General features: G+C 39.5%; 1 protein-coding gene across 1 annotated transcript in view; it reads left to right on the top strand.

Moving 5' to 3' along the window:
- The first annotated feature begins 11,151 nt into the window (after positions 1-11,151).
- The window catches only part of LOC150077013 (uncharacterized), a 35,778-nt gene continuing 22,053 nt past the window's right edge, over positions 11,152-24,876 (top strand). Inside the window, exon 1 of the mRNA XM_090385757.1 lies at positions 11,152-11,257. Coding sequence (XP_090241883.1) covers positions 11,152-11,257 — 106 coding nt within the window. The remainder of the gene's footprint in view (positions 11,258-24,876) is intronic.

Here is a 24,876-nt window from a genome sequence, read left to right on the forward strand (position 1 = left end):
AGTTAGCTATCTAGATTCCAGTACAAAATATTAAATCAGTCTAATGCATTAACAAAAAAAAAAACACGTGTGCGTAGATTTTTAAGCAATGTTATATACATGGTACGCATTTAGGGAAAATAATAGAATAATTTATAGTGCAATCAATGGACTCAAGAAAGATTTGTGAATTTATTACATAAAATACAACCATTGATAATTTAATTAAACAAACTATGAGAAAATAGGGGCTCATATCTGGTGAGTATGGGCTTGGCACACCCAGGATCCTGAGCTGGATATCATCATTCTTCTCTTTCTTGGTGATTCCCTATTACTTCTGACTCTGACTCTCTCTATCTCTCTCTCTCTCTCTCTCTCTCTCTCTGGATAACTCAGGAATTTTTTTTTCGGCTGGTGCAACAAAAGCCTCTGGCTGAGTTAGTCGGTCTCAGTCGTAGATAGCAAGGTTTTTTTTCCCTAGAATCCGGGGTTTTTCGTCCAGCAAACAGAAAAATCAACCATAGAACAAACGCAATTAACAGACATAAGACACAGCACGGCAGATGAATTTAATTATTCAGGTGGACTAAATATAAGAGGTTTTTTTTTTTTTTTTTTTTTGGTAGCATATATCTGAATGCGTGGGGAGCACAGTGGTATCGTCACCGTCCTCTCCGCACCGGGTGGAAAAGGCCAGGCGAATCCCGTCGATGATGCGAGGAACTTTAATGGGATTTTTTCACCCGTGGCTGACTTAGTCGGTCTCATGCATGGATAGCAAGGTTTTCCCCAGAATACAGGGTTTTTCGTCCAACAAAACAAACAAATCGACCATAGAACACACGCAATTCACAGACATATGATACATAGCACGGCAGATTAATTTAATTATTCGGGTGACCTAAAAATAATAGTTTGGTTTTGGTAGCATATATCTTTCTGGGAGTTTTAGTACATAGGATGAGATTGATATTGGCGTTATATCTTTATTGCTTTTGATGTTTTTACATTTCAGTAGTGGGAAAATTTTGTAGTGAGCCAATTCTAGGGAGAAACAGTTGTTATTTATGGCCTGATTGAAAAAGAAGACCAGAATATCTAAAATGTAGACACTAGCAATTTTGATCATAAAGATCGGTATGTTGTGGTGCCATGTGGTTCCTTTAGAGCAGAGATTTTTATTTGCGTTTTTCATCACCTGTTTTGTGACAGAAATGATTCTTAATTTGTTGATGGACGACATGCATTCTTTAAATTCTGGGCAGAGATTTGTTTTGCTGTTGAAGCGAATTGTGTGTTCCAACCAACAGTTGAAGTTGAATTTGACAGTAATTAATGGGATATTTTGGTGTACATTGTTCAGTTTTTCTTAATCCTAATAATTGTGAATTGTTCGACTTGTCTCCTCTTTAGTTTGTTAAACTTATTGCGGTGAGCTAAAAAATTTAGATACTCGTTTTCCGGGTTATTTTTTTTAAAGTTTCTAAAAGCCCTTTGCTTTAATTTGAAAAGAGATGCAAGTTGTGGTGTCCACCAAACATTTGATTTGAAAAAAGGATCGGTAATTTTTGAGACTGAGGCTAACCAGGTCGAGAAGAAAGTATATACCAATTCTGTAGGAGAGTTGATTAAACAGTTGTATAAGGCAATGGTCAGACCACACCTTGAGTACTGCATACAGATCTGGAAGCCTCATTTTAAGAAGGATGTAGAGTTGCTAGAACGAGTACAGAAAAGAGCAACAAGATTAGTGAATGGAACAAAGCGTTGCTCTTACAAAGAAAGGCTTAAATTTTGCAAATTGCAGCTTCTAGAGAGACTAGGCACCTGCGAGGCGATCTAATTGAGGTGTATAAGGCCTTGAATGGATTGGGCAGACTGAATGCTGATGGAATTCTTCCTTTTGCTCAGATTTCAAACCTGAAGGGGCATAGATTCAAACTGAGGAAAGACAGTTGTAGAACAGATATGCGAAGGTTTGCCTTTAGCCAGCGGGTAGTTGATTGATGAAACAAACTTCCATCTGTTGTTGTGGAAGTTGATAGCTTAAATAAATTCAAGGCAGAATTAGACAAACATTTGGAATGAAAGGATCAGTGAAATTGGAAGTTTTTTGGATTTTTTTTTTTTTTTTTTTTTGGCTGATGCTCTATAATCTTGCTTTCTTGCATCATGTGCCTCTGCTAATGCTAAACTGTCCCAGGGATAGAGGCTTCGGAGCTCTAGACAGATCTCCTGTTTTAGATGTTTCAGGTTAAAAGATCTCTTTTTGCAGCTTGGATTCTTTTCATGCTGGGATGGGATGTAGCAGGACAGTTGTTTTGAAATTGCATCATGGTCAGATTTCTATGCAGTTGAGAATCGGAGTTCGGAAAACATGCAGAGAAGATTCAAAGAGAATGATAAGGAGGAGAATCTTTTAGAATTTATACATAAGGTCTTGATGGGTGGGGGCCAGCCACTGATTTCATAAGTTGAAATCAGTGGCTGGCCCCCATCCATCAAGACCTCACATATATATGGCCCTCACATACATTTCAAAGGCACGGTCCGTCATTTTAAATTGTCCCACTCAAGCTGAAATTTTACAAAGAGTTTGTCAACCAGCTTTGTTTGACCTCTCTTTTGTCGATCCGTGTTTCAAGATAGATAGATAACTCAAGAGAATAATTTTCTTGGAAACTATTCTCTGCACATGCTACATCAGGGAATGGGAAATTACTGTTATGCCTCAAAGAAATCTTTTGCTACCAGACACACTAGGTGGATCTAACTCTAAATAAATGAAAGAGCCAGCGGCGGCGCTAAACTAGCAGCCACCAAAAGGGCATCGTCGACGAACCCTACAATCGACGTCACCTCTCCCTGAAAGACAAAAACAGGTGTAGCTTTAGGTGTTTGCTAAAATCTCATTTTGAAACCATTTCTCTCAGTGGCTGTTATTGCTAATCAAAATTGCAAAAGTGGGTCACCTTGACACCGCATCGCAATTTAAAAAGAATTTTCCTAGAATTAATAACTTTTTCAGTACATACAAGATGCCGACCGGGCTAGCCGAGTGGGTAAAGTACCTGCCCGGCAACCCAAAGGTCGCGGGTTCGATTCTCGCCTCGGGCTTGGATCAAAGTACAGCAAAAACCTTGGAAGGTGCAATATGGCCACAGAAGCCGATGCGCCAACAACTACCAAATCAAAAAAAAAAAAAAAAAAAAAAAAAACATACAAGATTTAACGTGTTAACGAATTCTCAGAAATGAATAGAAATGAATTATTAGCATTAGATGAGGCATGTGATGCAAGAAAGGAAGCTTATACAGAATCAGCCAAAAAAAAAAAAAAAAAAACCTCCCTATCCAGTCATTCTAATTGCTTGTCTAGTTCAGCCTTAAATTTATTTATCGCTATCAACTTCCACAACAACAGATGGAAGTCTGTTCCAGCAATCAACCACCCACTGGATAAGGCAAACTTCCGCACATCTAGTCTCAACTGCCTTTCCTCATTTTGAATCTATACCCTTTCACGTTCTTAACCTGAGCAAGAGGAAGTATCCAGTCAGCATTGAGCCTGCTTAAACATTTCAAGGCCTTATACAACTCGATCAGAACTTAAGCCTTTCTGCGCAAGCACACACCCCTTTTTCCTCTCACCAATCTTGTTGCCCTTCTCTGTACTCATGCTGGCAACTCTAAATCCTTCCAAAAATGACGCCTCCAGACATGTATACAGTACTCAAGTTGTAGCCTTACCATTGCCTTATACAAAGAGATAATCACCTCCTCCTTGTCTCTGCTAACAAAGTTCCTATACACTGAGTGATCACTGATTTATGACCACCTAACAAATACTTCGTAGGTTCTCCTTTTTCCCTCAGTACAGCAGCTATCCTATCTCTGCTAACAAAGTTCCTATACACTGAGTGATCACTGATTTACGAACACCTACCAAATACTTCGTAGGTTCTCCTTTTTCCCTCAGTACAGCAGCTATCCTACGTGGCATTGATTCAACAAGATGTCGGAAGCGTTCCGGAGGTAGGGCCAACCAAGCTGAGTGTAATGCGGTCAGCAATGCAGGTATGGAGGTGACTGTCTATCCAGACACCTGATATGCCTTTCCATATTGTCCCACAAGTGCTCCATGAGATTGATATCGGTAGAGTTCGGAGACCAATCGATATGCTGGAAGTCAGAACTGTGTTCCTCAAACCATTCCTGCACAACAAGTGCCCGATGACTCGGCACATCTTGGAAGACACCGTCGCCATTCGGGAAAAAGTGTAACATAGTCAGCAAGCAGTTGACGATAGCGGAGACCAGTGATATGTTGTTCCACATGAACCAGGGGTACAAGTTCCTGACAGTAAAACATGCAACACACCATAAAACCGCCTCCATCGGCCTACACTTTTCATATCATGAATGCTGGATGAAGAGCCACATGTTGTTCACGCCAAATCCGTACACGACCATCCACGGTGTGGAGTAAATAACGTGACTCATCCGATCAGCACACCTTCTTCCTGTCTTCTAACGTCCAACTTACATGCTCTTTGCACCAGGCTAGTCTTTTACGCCGATGAACCTTGGTTAGGAGAGGATGCAGTAGGGGTCAGCTGCTGGTATAGCCCATACGTGCGAGCATAAGACGCATGGTCATTGCAGGTATTGTTCCGGGTTGGCCCATGTTGTATTAGGTAGTAAATTCTTCAACAGTGCAGCGCTTGTTCGCCTGCACGAGTCGTCGGACGCGGCGTTCACCTCTAACATCAACCTTCCGCTGACGTTTGCAGTTTTGCCGTCAGGTCGTTGTTTGACCATTTTGACGCCAGTCCTGGTACACTTTAACTACGGCGGCTCTCAAACACTCCACCAGTTCAGCCGTTTGGGAAATCGAGGCGCCAGCTCGTCAAGGACCCTCAATCTTTCCTTTATCAAAGTCCGATAAATCCTTCCTTTTACTCATCACGCTCGGAATTTTACTACCTACTGAACACTGACACCTTATCTATGCTACTTATGCCGACTAACTCCGCACTCTCGTGCCTCACGTGGTCAACGGGTCGCATTCAGTTTTGATAGGGGTGGTCATAATTCAGGGATCACTCAGTGTATATTATTCACAAAAGACTTGATCTGCCAGCCCGGCTGCACTGCTCAGAGAACTTCATATCTGACAGCACAATTATCGCAGGACTTTTTCATTCTCCACCTCCCTAAGTGTAGTACCACACAGTTGGTATATTTATCTTGGGTTACTGCTACCCATATAGAGTGCTTTCCATTTGTAAATGTTAAACTTCAGTTGCCACTTCTCAGCCGATCTGACTAACTTTTCTAGATCCTGTTCCAGTAGCATACTGTCATCAATAACCCTGGCAACCTATGTATCATCTGCAAACTTGGACATCAGCCTAATACTTTGTACAACTTCATCGATATCATTGATAAATGCACAAAACAATAATGTACCCAGCACCGAATTATAACGTAAGGAAGGGTGAGCTGGGAGAAGGGGTTCTAGGGAATCTCTTATTAAATGTTTGGTGATTATCAGAGCTCTTGTTTTCGAGAGAAAATTCTTGCTGTCTCCGCCTGAGACCGACTAACTCAGCCACGGAGTGAAAACCGATGCATAAATGTTCCTCGCTTTATTGACGGGATTCGAACATGGGCCTGTTCCACACAACGTGGATAGGACAGTGATTATAATCACTGTGCTACCGCGCTGATGGCAGATGAGATCTGATGGTTGTAGTAGTAATAGGGTTTTAGGGGCACCGACAACTAAAGCAATATTGGTCCCTGTACTGTGTATGGTCTGCCCCCGCGGTACCACAGTGGTATCGTCACCGTCCTCCCTACACCGGGTGGAAATGACGTGAGGAACTTTAGTGGAATTTTTCAGTCCGTGGCTGAGTTAGTCGGTCTCAGGAGTAGATAGCAAGGTTTTTCCCCAAGAAACTGGCGTTTTTTCTTCCAGAAAATAGGCAATCCACCAGAGAACACACGAAATTTAAAAAAATAGATAAATATACGGGTAGATGAACTAGGGTAGCTACCCATTTTAGGGCACGGAAGCAAATAACATGTTCTAGCCCCTACTTAATTAATGAAAATTGCATAAACAGGAGACGGCCAAAGACGCCGGGCCCCTAAATGGTCCAGGCCCGGAGGCAATTGCGTTGCCTGCCTACATGGTAACTATGCCATTGGGTAGATGTAATCATTTACAGGGGACCCTAATATCATAATTTGGTAATTTGATTTTTTAATATCTGTATGGTATTGTCTCTTTGAGGCTTCCAGCATACATGTGAAGCAAAATAACTGTAATAGGATTCCAGTTAAATGATGGTCTGGTGAGTTAAGCCAACTTCGGAAGCAGGTTCATAAAGCATGAAAAGTTACCAAAGAAGTTGACATAACAACGGGGAGAGGAAGTAAATGTACTTAAAGCAGAGTATCAGAGGATACGGAGCCCATACGTGCGTATGATATCTAAATCAAAATTAACTGCCTGGAGAACGTTGGTTAGAACAGCGCACAATGATAACCCGTGGGGAATTGTATATAAGCTACGTACTGGCGAGACTAAAATATATAATGGAGATACAGCATGCCCTATTGGAGGTGTTGACCAGGAAAGTACGAGTTGGAGAGAAAGTTTGCTGCAATTTTGGATCATCTGATTGGAGCTACTATATCTGAGCAAGACGATGAGGAACAGCTGTTGATGAAAAGGCTTAATCATGCTTACTCTGGGGCATATGACGAGGATCCCTTTAGCCTGATTGAACTCTTTGAGGCAGTACAGCGCATAAGGAACAATAAATGTCCAGGGATGGACCTCATAGAATGAGGTCCCATTAAACAGGCTCATCGACTGACACGAGTGATCTTTCTTGGAGTTTTCAATAACTGCCTGTGCGATGGGATGTTTCCATCACCATGGAAGGATGCCTTATTAAAGCTGATACTGAAGGGACCATCTAGGCCAAATGATGATCCACGATCTTATCGACCTACTGCCTTCCTCCCTGGATTAGAAAAAGTGTTTGAAAGGATGCTGGCGAGACGAATTACTGATTATACTGAAAAAAACATTAGGCTGGTCTGGCTGACAATATGGGTTTACTTCAGGTTGTGGAACAGAAAATGCGCTTCGGGAATTGCAAAACTATATATTAGGCTCGAACAGTAAGTATGTCTTTGGAATTTTATTGACTTTGAGGGAGCTTTTGACTCCATTCAATGGAGCAGCGTTCTTATGATGTTGAGACTTGTAGGTTGTTTAACTAAGATCTTTAGGGTGGTAAAGGACTGCTTCACGCACTGCACAGTGACTGTTAGTTGTCAGTTGGTTCTATTGTAAGAGAAGTGACCAGAGGATGCCTACTAGGATCAGTTTTCTGACCACTAATGTGGAACCTAGTTTTGGAGAACTGGTTGCATAGGGTCTTCGAAAATACAGAGATGGTGGCATATGCAGATGATCTTGTGGTGTTTATTGAATGAAATTCACTGATGCAACTAGAAACCAGGTCACAACAGGTTTTGTTTGAACTTAATAACTGGTGTAGGTTTCATAAACTGACTGTATCAGGAACCAAAACAAGGGCAATGGTCTTTAAGGATCAATTTTCGAGAAGAAAATCCCCAGTTGTTAGAATGAATGGGTTGAGCCTAAAATCGGCAAGGCAATTAAAATATCTAGGCATTATGTTTGACGGATCTTTAACTTTCAACTCACATGTTACTTATCTATCAGAAAAGGTGAGGAAATTTATTGGGATGATTACTCGAATCACTAGAGTTGGCTGAGGAATAAAAGGTAAGGCGCTGAACTTGCTATATGAATGTGTATTTATTCCCATGGTAACGTATGGTGCACCAATTTGGTTTGAACGTGTAAGTGGAAAAGTATTTACAAGAAAGCTCAGTTCCATTTAAAGAGTAATGCTCCTTAGGATGTGCATGGCATGCAGAACTGTGTCGACCCCAGCTTTGCAGATTGTGACTAGAAAATTGCCAATTGATCTGCATTTATTGTATTGTGCATTGGCTTACTTCATCCGCCGTGGCATTCCCTGCTCTTTTCTGAATATAGAGGTGGACATCTAGGCAGATCCCAGGAACGAAAAGGCAAGAATCTGGGATGCATTGATAAAAGTCTGGCAAGAGCGTTGGAGTGTTTGTGATAAAGGGCAGATTACACAAAATTTTTTCCAGATTTAAGAAATGCAACCTCGATAAAATTCAAATAGTTTGCCCAAACTTACACGCTATGTTCGTATTGACTGGCCATGGTTCGATTAATGCAAAGTTGCATAATTTAGGAATTACTGAAAGATCTAGTTGCCATTGTGGTGAAAGAGAATCTTGTGAACGTATTATGTACGTTCGTGAGGAGTACAGTGATCTACGAATTGAATTGGTATCTCGGGTTAGTAATCTCAATCTTATGCAGAGGGCTGCGAGACAATTCAAGTTGATAAACAGCAGAACTTCTTGGCTTTCCAAGCCTTTGCAACTGCAATATTTATTAGGCGGAAGAAACTTCTGCACCTAGAAGGCTTGGATTTGTAATGCGGTATGGTGTAGTGTCGAATTACCTAAAGTTCTGTGAAATCATAGAGGCTTGAGTCTGCTATATCCATTGCATCTCCAGCTCCTTTTGCTGGCATTTCTGTTCTTGGTAGCTCCTTGTGTTGGCATTTCTATTCTCGGCAGCTTCTTGCGCTTCTCGCTTTCCAACAGACTGTGAACAGATGCAGATCTTTCCAATGAAGTTTGGACTTTGTCTGAAATTTAATTATATGTGTATTTATTTTTTATGTAATTTGATTATTTTCAGTTTGTTCATATCAATCTTTTTTGGTCATGGCAGGTTTTTCCCTCTCTGTACTTGAGCAAACAGGAGAGGGAGTATATAAGAGTACTAATAAATTATGTGTAACTGACAGCAGGGTTCCCATTGGTTGGCTGGGACCGCTTTAACAAATAAATATCAATGTGTATTGTTTGTAAATTGCATGTGTTCTGATGTCGATTTTCTGTTTGCTGGACGAAAAATCCGAGTTTCCAGAAGGGAAAAACCATGCTACCCTCGTCTGAAACCGACTAACTCAGCCACGTTGTGGGAAAAAAGCCCATAAGATTCCTTACGTCATCGATAGAACTCGAACTCAAATATTTTCCACCTGGTGTGGGAGGATGGCGATCCTACAAACTGTGTTACACTACCCAAAAACTATTATTTGTAGGCCACCCAAATAATTAAATTCATCTGCCGTGCTGTGTCTGTTAAGTGCATGTATTCTATGGTCAATTTGTATGTTTTGCTGGACGAAAAACCCCAGTTTCTGGGGGAAAAACTTGGCTATCTACGGCTGAGACCGACTAACTCAGCCACGGAGTGAAAAAAAGTCTATTAAAGTTTCTCGCGTCATCGACGGGATTCGAACCCGAGCCTTTTCCACCCGGTGTGGGGAGGACGGTGACGATACTACTGTGCTACCACGCACTCAATTGTGCTACACATGAGGGCTGGGAACTGACGGCGGGAAGACTAATGATTAGTTTGGCATTGGAGTTAAAGAGCACAGAGCACCTATTCGAGAATTCCACCGGGGACTGAATGAAGTATCAGGGTTTATCAAAGGTTCTGAGACTTATTTTTTTAATGAACTACTCCTGTATCCTTAATGATAAGTTTCGGTTTATTCATTGTTGTTTGCCTTGTTTTGTAGCAAAATCTCGAACACGTACTAAAGCACTTCAACAGAATGTCCGAGTAACATTTTGGAAAACATTCATGGTGAATAAGAACAATTCATTTGATAAATGTCAGAAACAACTCTGGCACCATCGAAATGTGCTTCATAATGTAATACTTTACCATTGGGTACTATTTATCTCAATTTAGGATTTCCAAAACCAATAAAGTTGCAAGACATTAAATTTGAAGAATTCGAAAAGAAAGGTGCTTGAATTATGTAATAAAAATAGGTATTTATTATGAAATATATACTGTATATATATATATATATATATATATATATATATATTTATTTATTTTTATTTATTTTTTTTTTTCTTATTCCCCAACAGCATCTCACGATCCTGCAAAATAACTCTGATAACACCACTGAGCAGAAAATGTGTGCTCTTGGGAGGATTTTCTGATTACCAACTAAAAATATCGTGCGAATTTGCTCCAAAAATCCTTGCATCTCCTGTTTTCCTTGTCCTGACTCTTTCCTTAGAATCACCTGTTTTCAGCTACCACCCAAGAATTACCCATGCCCTTGTACAAATTCATATAACCGACAACTGAACACTGGTGAATGGATTTTGCTATAGGGAAATAAATCAAATAATGTATAAAATTAGAGCATTTTTTTTTTATTACGTATACGAGGTCACCTCTTTCAAAGTAGAGGGAGACGTAAATTATGATTCAAAAGACATATCAAGTGCGAGCTTAAAATTAGCATACAAATAATACTGTGTCACTCCTAATAGTTTAGAAATAACTCCAGGAGCTCACATCTGATGAGTATGAGCTTGCCACACCCAGGGTCCTCAGCTGGATATCATCATTTTTCTTTTTCTTGGTGATTCCCTTCTACTTCTGACTCTCTCTCTCTCCCTCTCTCTCTCTCTCTCTCTCTCTCTCTCTCTCGGGGTAATTCAGAATTTTCTTTTTTTTTTTTTTTTTTTGCTTTTGCAGCTTAAACCTCAAGCTTCCTTGCACCGTATGGCTAATAATAATAATAATTGTTCGAGGTAAGAGTGCCATTAATTAGTGAATTTTAGTGAAGTCCAAAATGATGCCTTTCACACAAGACTTGATGCTAATAATACAATATTTATTTCCTAATAACAATAATAATACAATACTTATTTCCTAATAACAATAATAATACAATGCTGTACTTATTTCCTAATAAGCATTTGTTAATAATAAATTATAAATAATAATAGATAATAATAACAATTAAACACACCTAGAGAGAGAAATTTTAAAAATAATAATAATAAATAAACTAAACATCTTTTCACTGTTAATCTCGTCCCAAAGTTCAGATAGTGAAATAAAAATATGAGTGGGGTTCATTCTGTTGTATTATTAAATATTGTTAGTTATTAAATTTAAGAGAATGCAATGGCATTTTCAACACAGAACTCCGACCATCCTCCTGTCATTATTCATGCTTCCCTTAAAGGTACTACAGTATGTAAAAAAATATTGGAAGAATTTAAACCAAGAGGTAAGGGTTTCAAATAGCAATACGCACTGATAATTTAACAGTAGTACGCTAGAAATACGATTATAATTTATATATTAAAAAGCTTTTTTTTTTATTTATCAGAATTATATAATCAGAATAATCATAATTTCTATTAAAAAAATAAGGCGTATGTGCCGAGCACTCGCGCTAGATGGTTTTATGTGAAACATCCTTCGCGTTTCTTTTAGGTATTTTGATTTGTATATATTGATTACGAAATAAAAGAGCTTTTGTATTGTAAATATTTTATTGATCATTCACAAATTTCCACAATTTCAGCTGGAAGACAAGAACCAATGGATTTATGATAGCTAAATGTCTCTGGAAAACATATAAATGATTATATATGTACATATATAATCATTATAATCATCAGTTAAATTTTCATTAGTTTTAATCTTAATTATATAATCATTAATCATGAGCGGCGATTTCAACGTTAACTTCAGATTTGAAGAAACTAAACCGGTAATTAGTTTTCTGCACGAAACGTTCGATCTAACTCTAAACACTATTCCCTCAGTTTCAACTCAACTACGTGATCGGGCAGCTCAATCGACCCTGTTTTCCAGAGAGACATTTAGCTGTCATAATTCCATTGTATCTTGTATTCGAGCTGAAATGGAAATTTGTGAATGATCAATAAAATATTTACAATACAAAAGCTCTTTTATTTCGTAATCTATATATATACAAATCAAAATACGTAAAAGAAACACGAACGATCTTTCATATAGAAAATGAAAAAGACCTGGGAGTAATTGTGCAGTCAGATATGAAGTTTTCTGAGCAATGCAGACAGGCTGCCAGAGCAGGTCATGGGGTTTTGTCAAGGATATATAGGAATTTTGCTAGCAGGGAGAAGGAGGTGATTATCCCTCTGTATAAGGCAATGGTCAGGCCACGCCTTGAGTACAGGTCTGGAGGCCTCATTTTAGGAAGGATGTAGATTTACTTGAGCGTGTACAGAGAAGGGCAACAAGATTGGTGAGGGGAATGAAGGGATCCTCTTACCAAGAGAGGCTTAAGTTCTGCAAATTGCAGTGGCTGGAGAATAGGCACCTGCGTGGTGATCTGATTGAGGTGTATAAGGCCTTGAATGGGTTGAGCACGCTGAATTCTGATGGGATCCTTCCACTTGTTCAGATTACGAACCTAAGGGGACATAAATTCAAATTAAGAAAAGACAGATGTAGAATAGATATGCGGAAATTTGCCTTTAGCCAGCAGGTGGTTAATTGCTGGAACAAACTTCCATCTGTCGTTGTGGAAGTTGATAGGTTGAATAAATTTAAGTAGGAACTGGACATTCATTTGGAGGGAATGGTGAAATTTTTTTTTTTGGCTGATGCTGCATAAGCTCATACATTTGCTTTCTTGCATTACATGCCACTACTACTGCTACTACTACTACTACGTGCTCGGCACACGCGCCTTTTCCAAGTTTTTATAATTTCATTGTATGTACATATATTTACCTCAGGGGCTCACATCTGGTGAGTATGGACTTGGTAAACCCAGGGTCCTGAGCTGGATATCATCATTCTTCTCTTTCTTGGTGATTCCTTTCTACTTCTCTCTCTCTCTCTCTCTCTCTCTCTCTCTCTGTCAGGGTAACTCGGGATTTTTTTTTTTTTTTTTTTTTTTTTTTGGCTGGTGCAGCATAAGCCTCAGACTTTCTTGCACCATATGGCTAATTAATAATAATAATAATATATGGTAACTAGTTGTACCCGGCGAAATGTACTCCATTTTTCTCATGATGGCGTAAATAGTTTAATCTAGGTCCTTGAGTCTTCACCATTCTTGTTTAGCGGTGTTATAATTCTACAGCAGTCACCTGTGGGATATATGCATATGTCTCTATTTGTAGGTGGTTCCCCGTCTTCTCCAACAAATATTGCAACAACCTCCGTTTTGGATGTAGATGCATTATATCATCTCTTATCTAAGTCCAGATCTTCTATAAATGCCGTGCGCACATTTGTTGGATTGTTCTGGGTTATTTGATGTATTTGTTGATATGACTGAGCAAATGGGTTAACTTGTCGCATCATCTCGTCCATTGTTGGATTACTTTGGCCATACACCCTTGGTTTGATTGTTTTTCAAGCTGTTTTGTTTTTTCTTCAACAGAATCGAAAATATAAAGTTGTCCATATCCTGGCTTATTTGCCTCGTTTGGATAGAGCGGTGACACCAAATGGTAAATCTGGCCGTGTATTCTAAAACAGTATGTACCATTTCCAAGCGGTGATTTAATCTCTGCGCCCATTGATGCGAACGCCATTGCTGAGTTGTACTCTCGTATATGTTCTCTGTACTTATTTGCTTCACGTGTATCCCCTGTAAGCAGCTCTGTAATAGAGTAGGCGTCTCAGACAGTGAAACCCTTCTATCGTGACAGCAATAATGTCCTCTAATAATGTCCTCAATATCTTGCATTGCAATACTCACAGTTGTAACACATACACATTTCCTATGTCATGCTCTTCTATATCGGAATGTCTTATAATGGGAGCTTTTAACTTCCCAGATATTAACTGGATTTTTTTTTTTTTTTTTGATTTGGTAGTTGTTGGCGCATCGGCTTCTGTGGCCATATTGCACCTCCCAAGGTTTTTGCAGTACTTTGATCCAAGCCCGAGGCGGGAATGGAACCCGCGACCTTTGGGTTGCCGGGCAGGTACTTTACCCACTCGGCTAGCCCGGTCGGCATATTAACTGGAACTTGTGGATTGGTCACTCACACACTAGTCAGACTTTTGTGGATTTATTGGATGATTGTTTTCTGCAGCAGCATATTGGAGAGGCAACCAGAGAGGGTAATACTCTTGATCTGGTTATCAGCAGTGATCATTCGTGTATTAAGAATTTGCAGATAAAGGAACCACTAGGTGGCAGTGATCACAGTGTACTGATGTGGGATTTACTTAAAGTTATAATTGCCATCAGGGGTAAAGGAAAGGGTTTTTGCTTCCGTAAAGGGGAGTAGAGTGGTCTCAGAAAGTTTTTAAATTCTGTACAGCGGGATCAACTGACGATGTTACCAACAGAAAATTCTAACTGGGAAGCATTCAAGGAATTAATCGTGGATGCTACTAAAAGTTTCATACCTATTAAGAAATATTGTTCAAGGTTTCGGCCTAAATGGTTATCTAATGAACTAATGAGACTCGTAACAGGGAAGGAAAATGCATGGGATCAGAGGCGGATTTAACGGCGGGCGCACCGGGCGCGCGCCCTGGGCCCCGACTTCTGAGGGCCCACGCAAAACCCCAACTTTATCCGCAAAACCCCAACAAATTAGTTGAACTAATATGTTCAACTATTAGTTCAAAACTTTGTGATTATTATTATGCTATTATTAATTATATTATACATATATTATATTCAAATTTTATTGTAAATAAAACATTAATAGTACATAATATTTTTTATTTATTTTAAAAAATGGTTAACATGTATTTTTATTTTCCCTGTCTCTCTCTTTTTTTTAAGGGGCCCAATATTTTCTTTCGCGTCCGGGGCCTCAACCTTAATCCGCTACTGCTAATAATAATGATAATTATTATTTAAAATGAACATTAGATTTCATATTAATTAATTTAAAAAACTATTACACAAATTTAACTTATTTGGAAACATACATCATGCAAATTATGGAATAAACTGAGCTACTATAGTTTCGGAAGGATGGTACTTTGTTGTTTTCCATTAAGATTATTACTATATTTAATTCCACGTGAGATTTCACATGGTATACGAGTGGTATTAAATATAGTAATAATCTTAAACCTAGCTAAATTTCAAACAACTTAATTTGGCATGGGCGGGAAACAATAATATTTACTAATCTGTGGGGGCTAGGGTGTTGTTGTTACAGGATTCTAGGCGCATAAGCAACTTAGGCCATATTCTGTCGATTATAATGCGTCTGCAAATTGCGTGTGTTCTATGGTCGATTTGTTGTTTGCCGAAAAACCCCAGTTTCCCCAGAGAATAAACAAACCTACCTTCGCCTGAGACTGACTGTGTCAGCCATGTTATGAAAAAGTCCATCAGATTTCCTCACGTCATTAACGGATTCGAACTCAGGTCTGTTCGACCGGTGTGGTTCTTTATGTTGCCTCTCTGTATTGTATGAGCCCTGATCAAGATCTAATAAATGGAATTTAGACGATTATACCAACTATGCTACCCACGAGTGCAGGCCCCGGGTAGATTGATATTTATACTTAAAGCGGTCCCAGCCAACCAATGGCAACCCCACTGTCAGTTACACATAATTTAGCAGTACTCTTATATACTCCCTCTCCTGTTTGCCAAGTACAGGGAGGGAAAAACATGCCATGACCAAAAAAGATTGGTATTAACAAATTGAAAAATAATCAAATTACGTAAAAAATAAAATACACATATAATTAAATTTCAGACAAAGTCCAAACTTCATTGGAAAGATCTGCATTTGTTCACAGTCTGTTGGAAAGCCAGCAGCGCCAGGAGTTGCCGAGAGCAGAAATTGCAGCACAAGGAACTGCCGAGAGCAGAAATTCCAACACAAGGAGCTGCTTAGAGCAGAAATTCCAGCACAAGGAGGTGCCGAGAACAGAAATGCCAGCACAAAGAGATGGAGCTGCCGAGAACAGAAATGCCAACACAAGGAGATGGAGTTGCAGTGGATATAGCAAACTCAAGCCTCGATTTCACAGAACTTTAGGTAATTGAGGACAATGAGCTGGAGTTGCAGTAGATATAACAGACTCAAGCCTCCACGATTTCACAGAATTCTAGGTAATTCTGCATACACCATACCGCATTACAAATCCAAGGCTTCCAGATGCAGAAGAGTCTTCCGCCTAAGAAATATTGCAGTTGCAAAGGCTTGGAACGCCAAGAATTTTTCCTGTTTATCAACTAGAATTGTCTCATAGCCTTCTGCCATAAGATTGAGATTACTAACACCGAGATACCAATTCAGTTCGTAGATCGCAGTACTCCTCACAGTTGTACATAATATATTCCCACGATTCTCTTTCGCCACAATGGCAACTAGATCTTTAATTAATTCCTAAATCATGCAACTTTGCATTAATCGAACCATGACCAGTTAACTTGAATATAGCTTGTAAGTTTGGGGCAAACCATTTGAATTTTATCGAGGCTGCATTTCTTAAATCTGGGAAAAAAATTTGTGTAATCTGCTCTTTATCACAAACACTCTAACGCTCTTGCCAGACTTTTACCAGAGCATCCCAGATCCTTGTCCTTTCCTTCCTGGGATCTGCCAAAATGTTCACCTGTATATTCAGAAAAGAGCAGGGAATGCCACGGCGGATGAAGTAAGCCAATGCACAATACAATAAATGCAGATCAATTGGCAATTTTCTAGTCACAATCTGCAAAGCTGGGGTCGACACAGTTCTTCATGCCATGCACATCCTAAGGAGCATTACTCTTTAAATGGAACTGAGCTTTCTTGTAAATACTTTTCCACTTACACGTTCAAACCAAATTGGTGCACCATACTTTACCATGCGGATAAATACACATTCATATAGCAAGTTCAGCGCCTTACCTTTTATTCCCCAGCCAACTCTAGTGATTCGAGTAATCATCCCAATAAATTTCCTCACCTTTTATGATAGATAAGTAACATGTGAGTTGAAAGTTAAAGATCCGTCAAACATAATGCCTAGATATTTTAATTTCCTTGCCGATTTTAGGCTCGACCCATTCATTCTAACAACTGGGGGTTTTCTACTCGAAAATTGATCCTTAAAGACCATTGCCCTTGTTTTGGTTCCTGATACAGTCAGTTTATGTAACCTAAACCAGTTATTAAGTTCAAACAAAACCTGCTGTGACCTGGTTTCTAGTTGCATCGGTGTATTACCTTCAATAAACAACACAAGATCATCGGCATATGCCACCAGCTCTGTATGCTGGAAGTCCCTACGCAACCCGTCCTCCAAAACTATGTTCCACATTAGTGGTCAAAAAACCGATCCTTGTGGGCATTCCTGGTCACCTCTCATACAATAGAATCAACCGACGACTTAGCAGTTACTATACGGTGCGTGAAGTAGTCCTTTACCATCCTAAAAATCTTAATTGAACAGCCTGCAAGTCTCAACATCATAAGAAAGCTGCTCCATTTGAATGGAGTCAAAAGCTCCCTCAAAGTCAATAAAGATTCCAAGGACATACTTACTGTTCGAGTCTAATATATAGCTTCGCAATTCCCGAAGTGCATCTTCTGTTCCACGACCTGGAGTAAAACCACATTGTCTTCCAGATCAGCCTAAGTTTTTTTCAATATAGTCAGTAATCCGTCTCGCCAGCATCCTTTCAAACACCTTTCCTTATCCAGGGAGGAGGGCAATAGGTCGATAAGATCGTGGATCATTCTTTGGCCTAGATGGTCCTTTCAGTATCAGCTTTAATAGGGCCTCCTTCCATGGTGATGGAAAGGCCCCGTCATGCAGGCAGCTATTAAAAGCTTCAAGAAGGATCCCTGGTATCAGTCGATGAGCCCGTTTAATGATCTCCCCTTCAATGAGGTCAATCCCTGGGCATTTATTGTTCCTTATGCGTTGTACTGCATCACAGAGATCAATCAGGCTAAAGGTATACTCGTCATGTACTCCAGAGTAAGCATGATTAAGCCTATTCATCAACATTTGTTCCTCATCGTCTGGCTCAGAGATAGTATCTCCAATCAGATGATCCAAAATCGCAGACATACTTTCTCTCCAACTTGTACTTCCTGGTGAACACCTCAAATAGAGTATTCTGTATCTCCATTGTATATATTTTACATTGTATTATGTTATGTCCCTGACAGAAAATACAATGGCCCGATGATCAGATCAGACCCAGTCTGCTCTTAATCGCCAATCGTCCACGATACCAGCTGCCCTCACGTTACAGATTGTCAAGTCAATATTTGGTTCTCTATTAACAGTGAAGAAAGTACTATCTGAACTTGGTAAATTTTGTATAAACAATCCACCACAAGCCAAGAATTCATCTAGTTGAGGACCACGATCATTTGTAATTCTATCAAACCACGATGCTGATCTTGCGCACGCGCTATGTTTATCTAACATGACCACACGGTACCATTTTTGATTTACATACGTAACGTATTCATAGCTCAGGAAGAGACACACAGTGTCGAAAGCTTTTGTATTTTATTTTATCGAAAGAAGCGAGCGCAGCAAGCAGGGGCAAAGCCCCCTAGTCATTATTAAATCAGTTTGTCACAAAGAAAAATATTACATATTTAATAATAAATTAGCTACGAGTATCTTATTTCCAAAACGGTCTCTGACGAAATTTAGGCTGATTCGTTAATTTGATTGCATGCGTATGTAAATTAGCTAGTGTATTAATAATAGCAAATGATGCAAGAAAGCAAGCTTATACAGCAACAGCCAAAAAAAAATACAACCGAAACCTGACTATTAGAAGTGTGATCAGTTTCGGTTTTTAATTATGAGTGTGATTCTAGGTTGAAAACATTTCCTTCATTTGTAAGAAGCCAATAAACTTAATAAATTAATTTTATATTGTTTCTATATCGCTGTTATGTTTAGAAACAAAATAGGAAATTTACTGTAAAGCATAGAATGACGTAAACCAAAGTTAATGATGGTGGGGGGGGGGATTCCCAATAAATTAGTTAAAACGCAGAAAAGATATGAATATATAGAAGGGTCAATGCCAATAACATTACAGCACTCAACTGCCCATGTTGAATGCAATGTGACACAAGTCCAAGTCGCAAAAAGCATCGTTTGTTATGGCAGCTGACGGATCCAGTTGCTAATTAATGAAATCCGGCATAAATTCAGATTTCGGACCACCTCAAAGGTTAATTATTGTTAGGTTTAACTTCTTTGATGATGAGAATATATTATGCACAACTGTGAGGAATATAGCGATCTACGAGCTGAATTGGTATCTCGGTGAGTAATCTTAATCTTATGGCAGAAGGTTATGAGACCATTGTACTCGATAAACAGGAGAACTTGGCTTTCCAGGTTTTTCAACTGCTATTTTTGTTAGGCGGCTCTTCTGCAAATGGAAGCCTTGGATTGTAATGCGATATGGTGTAGTGCCGGATTACCTAAAGTTCTGTGCAATCGTTCTGAAAGGCCTTGCTTTGGTCGAGGCATGAGTCTGCTGTATCCATTTCAACTCCAGCTCCTTGTGCTGACAGTTCTGTTCTCGGCAGCGACTTGCGCTGCTGGCTTTCCAACAGACTGAACAGCTGTAACTCTTTGCGAAGAAGTTTGGACTTTGTCTGATATTTCATTATATTTATTTTTTATGTATTCTGATTATCTTCAGTTTTTTTCATATATATATCTGTTTCGGTCATGTCAGTTTTTCCCTCCCTGTAATTGGGCAAACAGGAGAGGGCAAATCACGCTTGTCTCCACATTAGTATATTAAAGTACTAGATTCTGTGTAACTGACAGCGGGGTTGCCATAGTTTGGCAGGGACCGCTTTAATTAATAAATGAAAAAAATATATATTCCGTGATGATATTTTTCCTGCAAATCTAGGACACTGTGGGCCTAATAATCACGTACCTTCACGCAGGCACAAGTTATAATGAAGTAAGGTAAGATGACAACAACAACATAGTGCCAAATCAAAATAAAATCAGCTCTCAGTCACGGAGACAAGATTTATATACCATGTTGTGAAAGGCTGGCTCTCGCGGATAGCACAGTTGATATAATCACGCTTGTCTCCACACCAGGTGGAAAAGGCCTGAGTTCGAATCCTATCTATAACGTGAGGAATTTTTTCTGCTTTATTCACAACTTACCTGACTTAGTCAGTCTCAGCTATGGACCGTATGATTTTTCTCCAGGAACCTCTAGTTTTTCATCCAGAAAACAGACAAATTAATCACAGAACACGCGATTCACTGGCATGATATATAGTATAAGTCGCTGATGCGCCTACAAAACAACAATAAACTGGAGAGACTGAAGAAATTAACTTGATACAGAGTTTACAGATGCTTTAGAGTGCCATTTCCAAAGTGGCCTCCGTAGCCGAGAGGTCAGGGGCGGGAGTGCAGTAGCACACGCTCTTTGAGTAGACCGGGGTTCAAGCCCCTGACTGCTGAATACGGTCGATCTGCCAACCCGCACTGGACCAGCGTGGCAGATTATGGTCCATTTCCCTCAGCATGAATTGTTGAGGAGACTTCCATCCTGCAGTGGGTTGATAATGGCTGCACAGTTCCAAAGTGAAACTCCGCGAGATATGTGACAATGATACAAAAAAGTGAAGAACAAGCTTGCTCGTGGGGTCCATCATAAAAACATAAAATTCTTGTAATTAATGTATTACTAGCTCTACTGGAGCGAGAAAGAAAAAACTGCGCAATGCATTCCACTTCCGTCTACATGGTCTGTGCTGCAAGGGATGAGCTGTGTGTGTGTGTGTGTGTGTGTGTGTGTGTGTGCCACAACTGTTATCAACTGTTGGAAATATTAACCGCTTCAAAGGATGTACTGAGAGGAGAACTATACATCCAGCTATTAGCTTGTTAGTCATGTGTTCTGTTTCCAGCTGTATGCCTTCAATTGAGACCGATCGGTAATGTGCGTCGATTGTTGGAGACATATTGCTAGAGATAGAAACATCTATGTTCACATACACAAAAATCGTTAGACGCGTATGTACCTGAGTTTTCGTATACATCCAGGTATTTCCGTGTATGCTGAGATATTGCTGTAAAATGATCTTCAATATCCATACGCGAGTATAATTTACCTCGCGAGTATAATTTACCAGTCCAGTAGTCGTAAAATTACCAGAAGATATACTCTACGAATGTTACGAAAAGCAGAGTATACTGTGCATATCAGGTTTATTAATCGAATTCGCTTCGGTCGCATAGAATGAAACAAGCGATTTTTCAACATAATATTCTGTATTTTGGTAATCAGCATATGAAAAACTTCTGGTACTCAATGAAATTAGATTTTTATAATATTTGTTTTTTCAAGTATTTCAAAAACCAGAAGGTATACGTTATTCAAAAATCCAGAGGGTATACGGCGTATACCCTCCACTACAGTCCTGATAATATACATTATTTTGTTACACCGTGCGGGAAAAGTCTTCGAATCCTCAAGATGGGAGGAATTTTTTTAAAATTATTATTTATTTATTTTTTTTTTCATTTTGTGGCCGAGCTAGACTTTAGGAATCACTGCCTCCTTTGGTTTCATCTGATTTGTCATTCAGCAAAATAGACAAACCGCCCATAGAACAAACGCAATTTACAGTCATATTGATGCCTCATAGCTTTAGTTGCTTTAATGCAAAATCAAAAATAAACAAATACACTGTTATTGTAAATAAATAAAAATAAATTTTTTGTTTATACTCCAGGACGACCACATTGTCAGAGGAGTTCACAAGGTAGAGAATGCAAGAAACAGCACCGTATTCAGCAGTCACGGGCTTGAACCCTGGTCACTCAAGGCACGTGTACTAGTGCTCCATGGGGAACTATCTAGTATGTTAGCCCGGTACATTGACCAAAGTGAACTGATTTCGATCAACATATTCCGTTTATTATCTCTTGGTCACAAGTTCCTATAATACAGAGAGGCAACAGATACAAACAGGCCAGTGGTTGCAGGTTTGTCCATGAGGCATTCTGGATAAAGTTATGGGCCAGTGTGGCCGTGTCAAGATGTACCATCTGTACTGTATTGCACGTGTAGCACAGTGGTGTCGTCACCTTTCCACCCCCGTCACCACCAAATACGGAGGATGCGGAAAGGTCAATGGAATGACCACCGCATATTCCCGGAGCAATATGGCCTTAGTTGCTAATGCTCCTAAAAACCAAACAACAAACAACCTTTCCACTCACTCCACACTGGGTGGAAAAAGGCCCGAGTTTGAATTCCATCAATGATGTGAAGAATTTTTATGGGCTTTCTTCACCCCAGGGGGACTCAAATCTAGTGAGTATGGGCTTGGCACATCCAGGGTCCTGAGCTGGATATCATCATTCTTCTCTTTCTTGGGGATTCCTTTCTGCTTCTCTCTCTCTCTCTATCTCTCAGGTTAACTTGGGAATTTTTTTGGCTAGTGCAATATTAGCCTCAGGCTTCCTTGCACCATATGGCTAATAATAATAATAATAATATACCAACAATGTTGAACTTGCCTTGGGACAGCTAATGAAACAGCTATAGGAGCTTACAGTAAAGTATAAAGAAACGTACATTTAGAATATAATACAACTGATAGGAAGACAAAATTATTGACACGTGGAGTAAAATTAAGTACATATAACTGGCATGACTTGGCTAGCACTAAATTCTCGAGATGTACACAAAGCTAATGCAAAAAACTGCAGTTTCATAAATACATAAATATGGTGTTACCTGATATGTGGAAGGTATGTGATCACACAGAAATCTAAACTGTAAAGTCAGTGTGAAAAGAGAGGAAAGATGTAACATTGTGTTTATTTTTAGTTCTGTTGCGATTCCTTAGTATAAGTTTAGCTGCTTGTGACAAGAGAGTTTTGTTTTGGGCTATTAGGACAGGGTCTAAATTCAATCCATTAATAAAGAACAGAGTGTTGAATGGAAAGTACCTTTCGATTAAATGGAGTTGGTTTAGTAGAAGGGCCAGTGTTAGTTTGGATCTTGCCACTTTCCTAGGAATTCTCCAAGCTATGACTTCCCGAATTTCTGGGCAATCAATGTCAGAGTTGTATGGTTTTGCAAAAAAAGATAGGTTGTTGCACCAAATTGAAAGTGAAAAATCAGAGTAGTTTAGACAGTCAACCATGAACGACTGGGAAGTGACAGTTTCATAGCTGGACTTAAAGAAAGTCCATTTAAGAAAAGAAATCTTTTTGAAATTTGTGTTGGCCATGCCGGCCAAACAGGGGAACATAAAGAATTTTTGAGAAGAATTGAATAATAATATGGCAGAGTGGGTACGTTGAAGGTTTTGTTTTGCCAGCCAAATGGCTCTTATGAGTTTTTTGGACAGGTAATTTAGATGAGTAGAGAAATTGAATTTGGGATCATAGAAAATTCCCAGATCCTGGTGGTCTGATACAATAGGAATTGTTTGGCCATTTAGCAAGGTGGTTATCGGAAAGGTGCTCTTTTTAAGAGAAATTTGCAGGTGACTGGATTTTGAGAGGTTGAGTTGGAGATTGAAAGATTTGAGGTACAAGGCAAATTTTTGGAGGTTAGCATTAGCATTAGTAGAGGCATTTGATGCAAGAAAGCAAGCTTATGCAGCATCAGCCAAAAAAAAAAAATAAATAAATAAATAAAAAATAACCACTTCCACTTCACCCCTCTGTTCGTTCGAAATACCTGTCCAGCTGAGCCTTAAACTTATTTAGACTATCAACTTCCACGACAAGGGATGGAAGTCTATTCCAGCAACCAACCACCCGCTGGCTAAAGGCAAATTTCCTCACGTCTATCCTACATCTGTCTTTCCTCAATTTGCATTTATGCCCTCTCAGGTGATTATTCTGAGCAAAAGGAAGAATCCCATCAGCATTGAGCATGCTCAAACCATTCAAGGCTTTATACACCTCTATCAGATCACCTCGCTGGTGCCTAGTCTCCAGACACTGTAATTTGCAAAACGTAAGTCTTTCTTCATAAGAGCACCCCTTTGTTCCATTCACTAATCTTATTGCCCTTCTCTGTACTCGTTCCGGCATCTCTACATCCTTCTTGAAATGAGGCCTCCAGACCTGTATACAGTACTCTAGGTGCGGTCTGACCATTGCCTTATACAAGGGAATAATCACCTCCTTATCCCTGCTAGAAAAATTCTTATATATCATCGACAATACACCATGAGCTACTCTTGCAGCCCGTCTGCACTGCTCAGAAAACTTCATATCTGCCTGCACAACCACCCCCAGGTCCCTTTCATTCTCTACCACTGTCGGTGTAGTACCACAGAGTTGATACGTTGCTCTGGGGTTGCTGTTTCCCATATGTAGTACTTTACATTTGTCAATGTTAAACTTCATTTGCCACCTCTCAGCCCATCTGCTCAACCTTTCCAGATCCTGTTGCAGTAGCATAGTGTCAGTAGTGTCCTTGACAACCCTGCCAAACTTCGTATCGTCTGCAAACTTGGACATTAAGCTTGATATACCATCATCAATATCATTTATAAATACAGAAAACAATAATGGACCCAATACTGAACCCTGAGGGACTCCACTAATAACATTAGTCCACGATGAGCAGTGTCCATTGATTACCACTCTCTGTCTTCTCCCCCTCAACCACACCTTTATCCATAGAAGCAATTTGCCTCTAATGCCACACTGCTTCAATTTGTGCAGCAGTCTTCCATGTGCAACAGTATCAAAAGCCTTTCTAAGATCCAAGTATATAATATCAAAGTTATTCCCTGCATCCAGTTCTTTTGTGATTGCATCATAGTATCCAATCAAATTGGTCAGGCAAGACTTCCACTTAACAAAACCATGCTGTGTCTGAGCTATAACTGAAGTCTTGTCTAGATGATCCTGCAGTGCTTCTTCTTTAAC

Source organism: Mastigoproctus giganteus, chromosome 12 (genome assembly GCF_048544385.1).
Source record: "Mastigoproctus giganteus isolate SK-2022 chromosome 12, ASM4854438v1, whole genome shotgun sequence".
NCBI lineage: Eukaryota > Metazoa > Arthropoda > Arachnida > Uropygi > Thelyphonidae > Mastigoproctus > Mastigoproctus giganteus.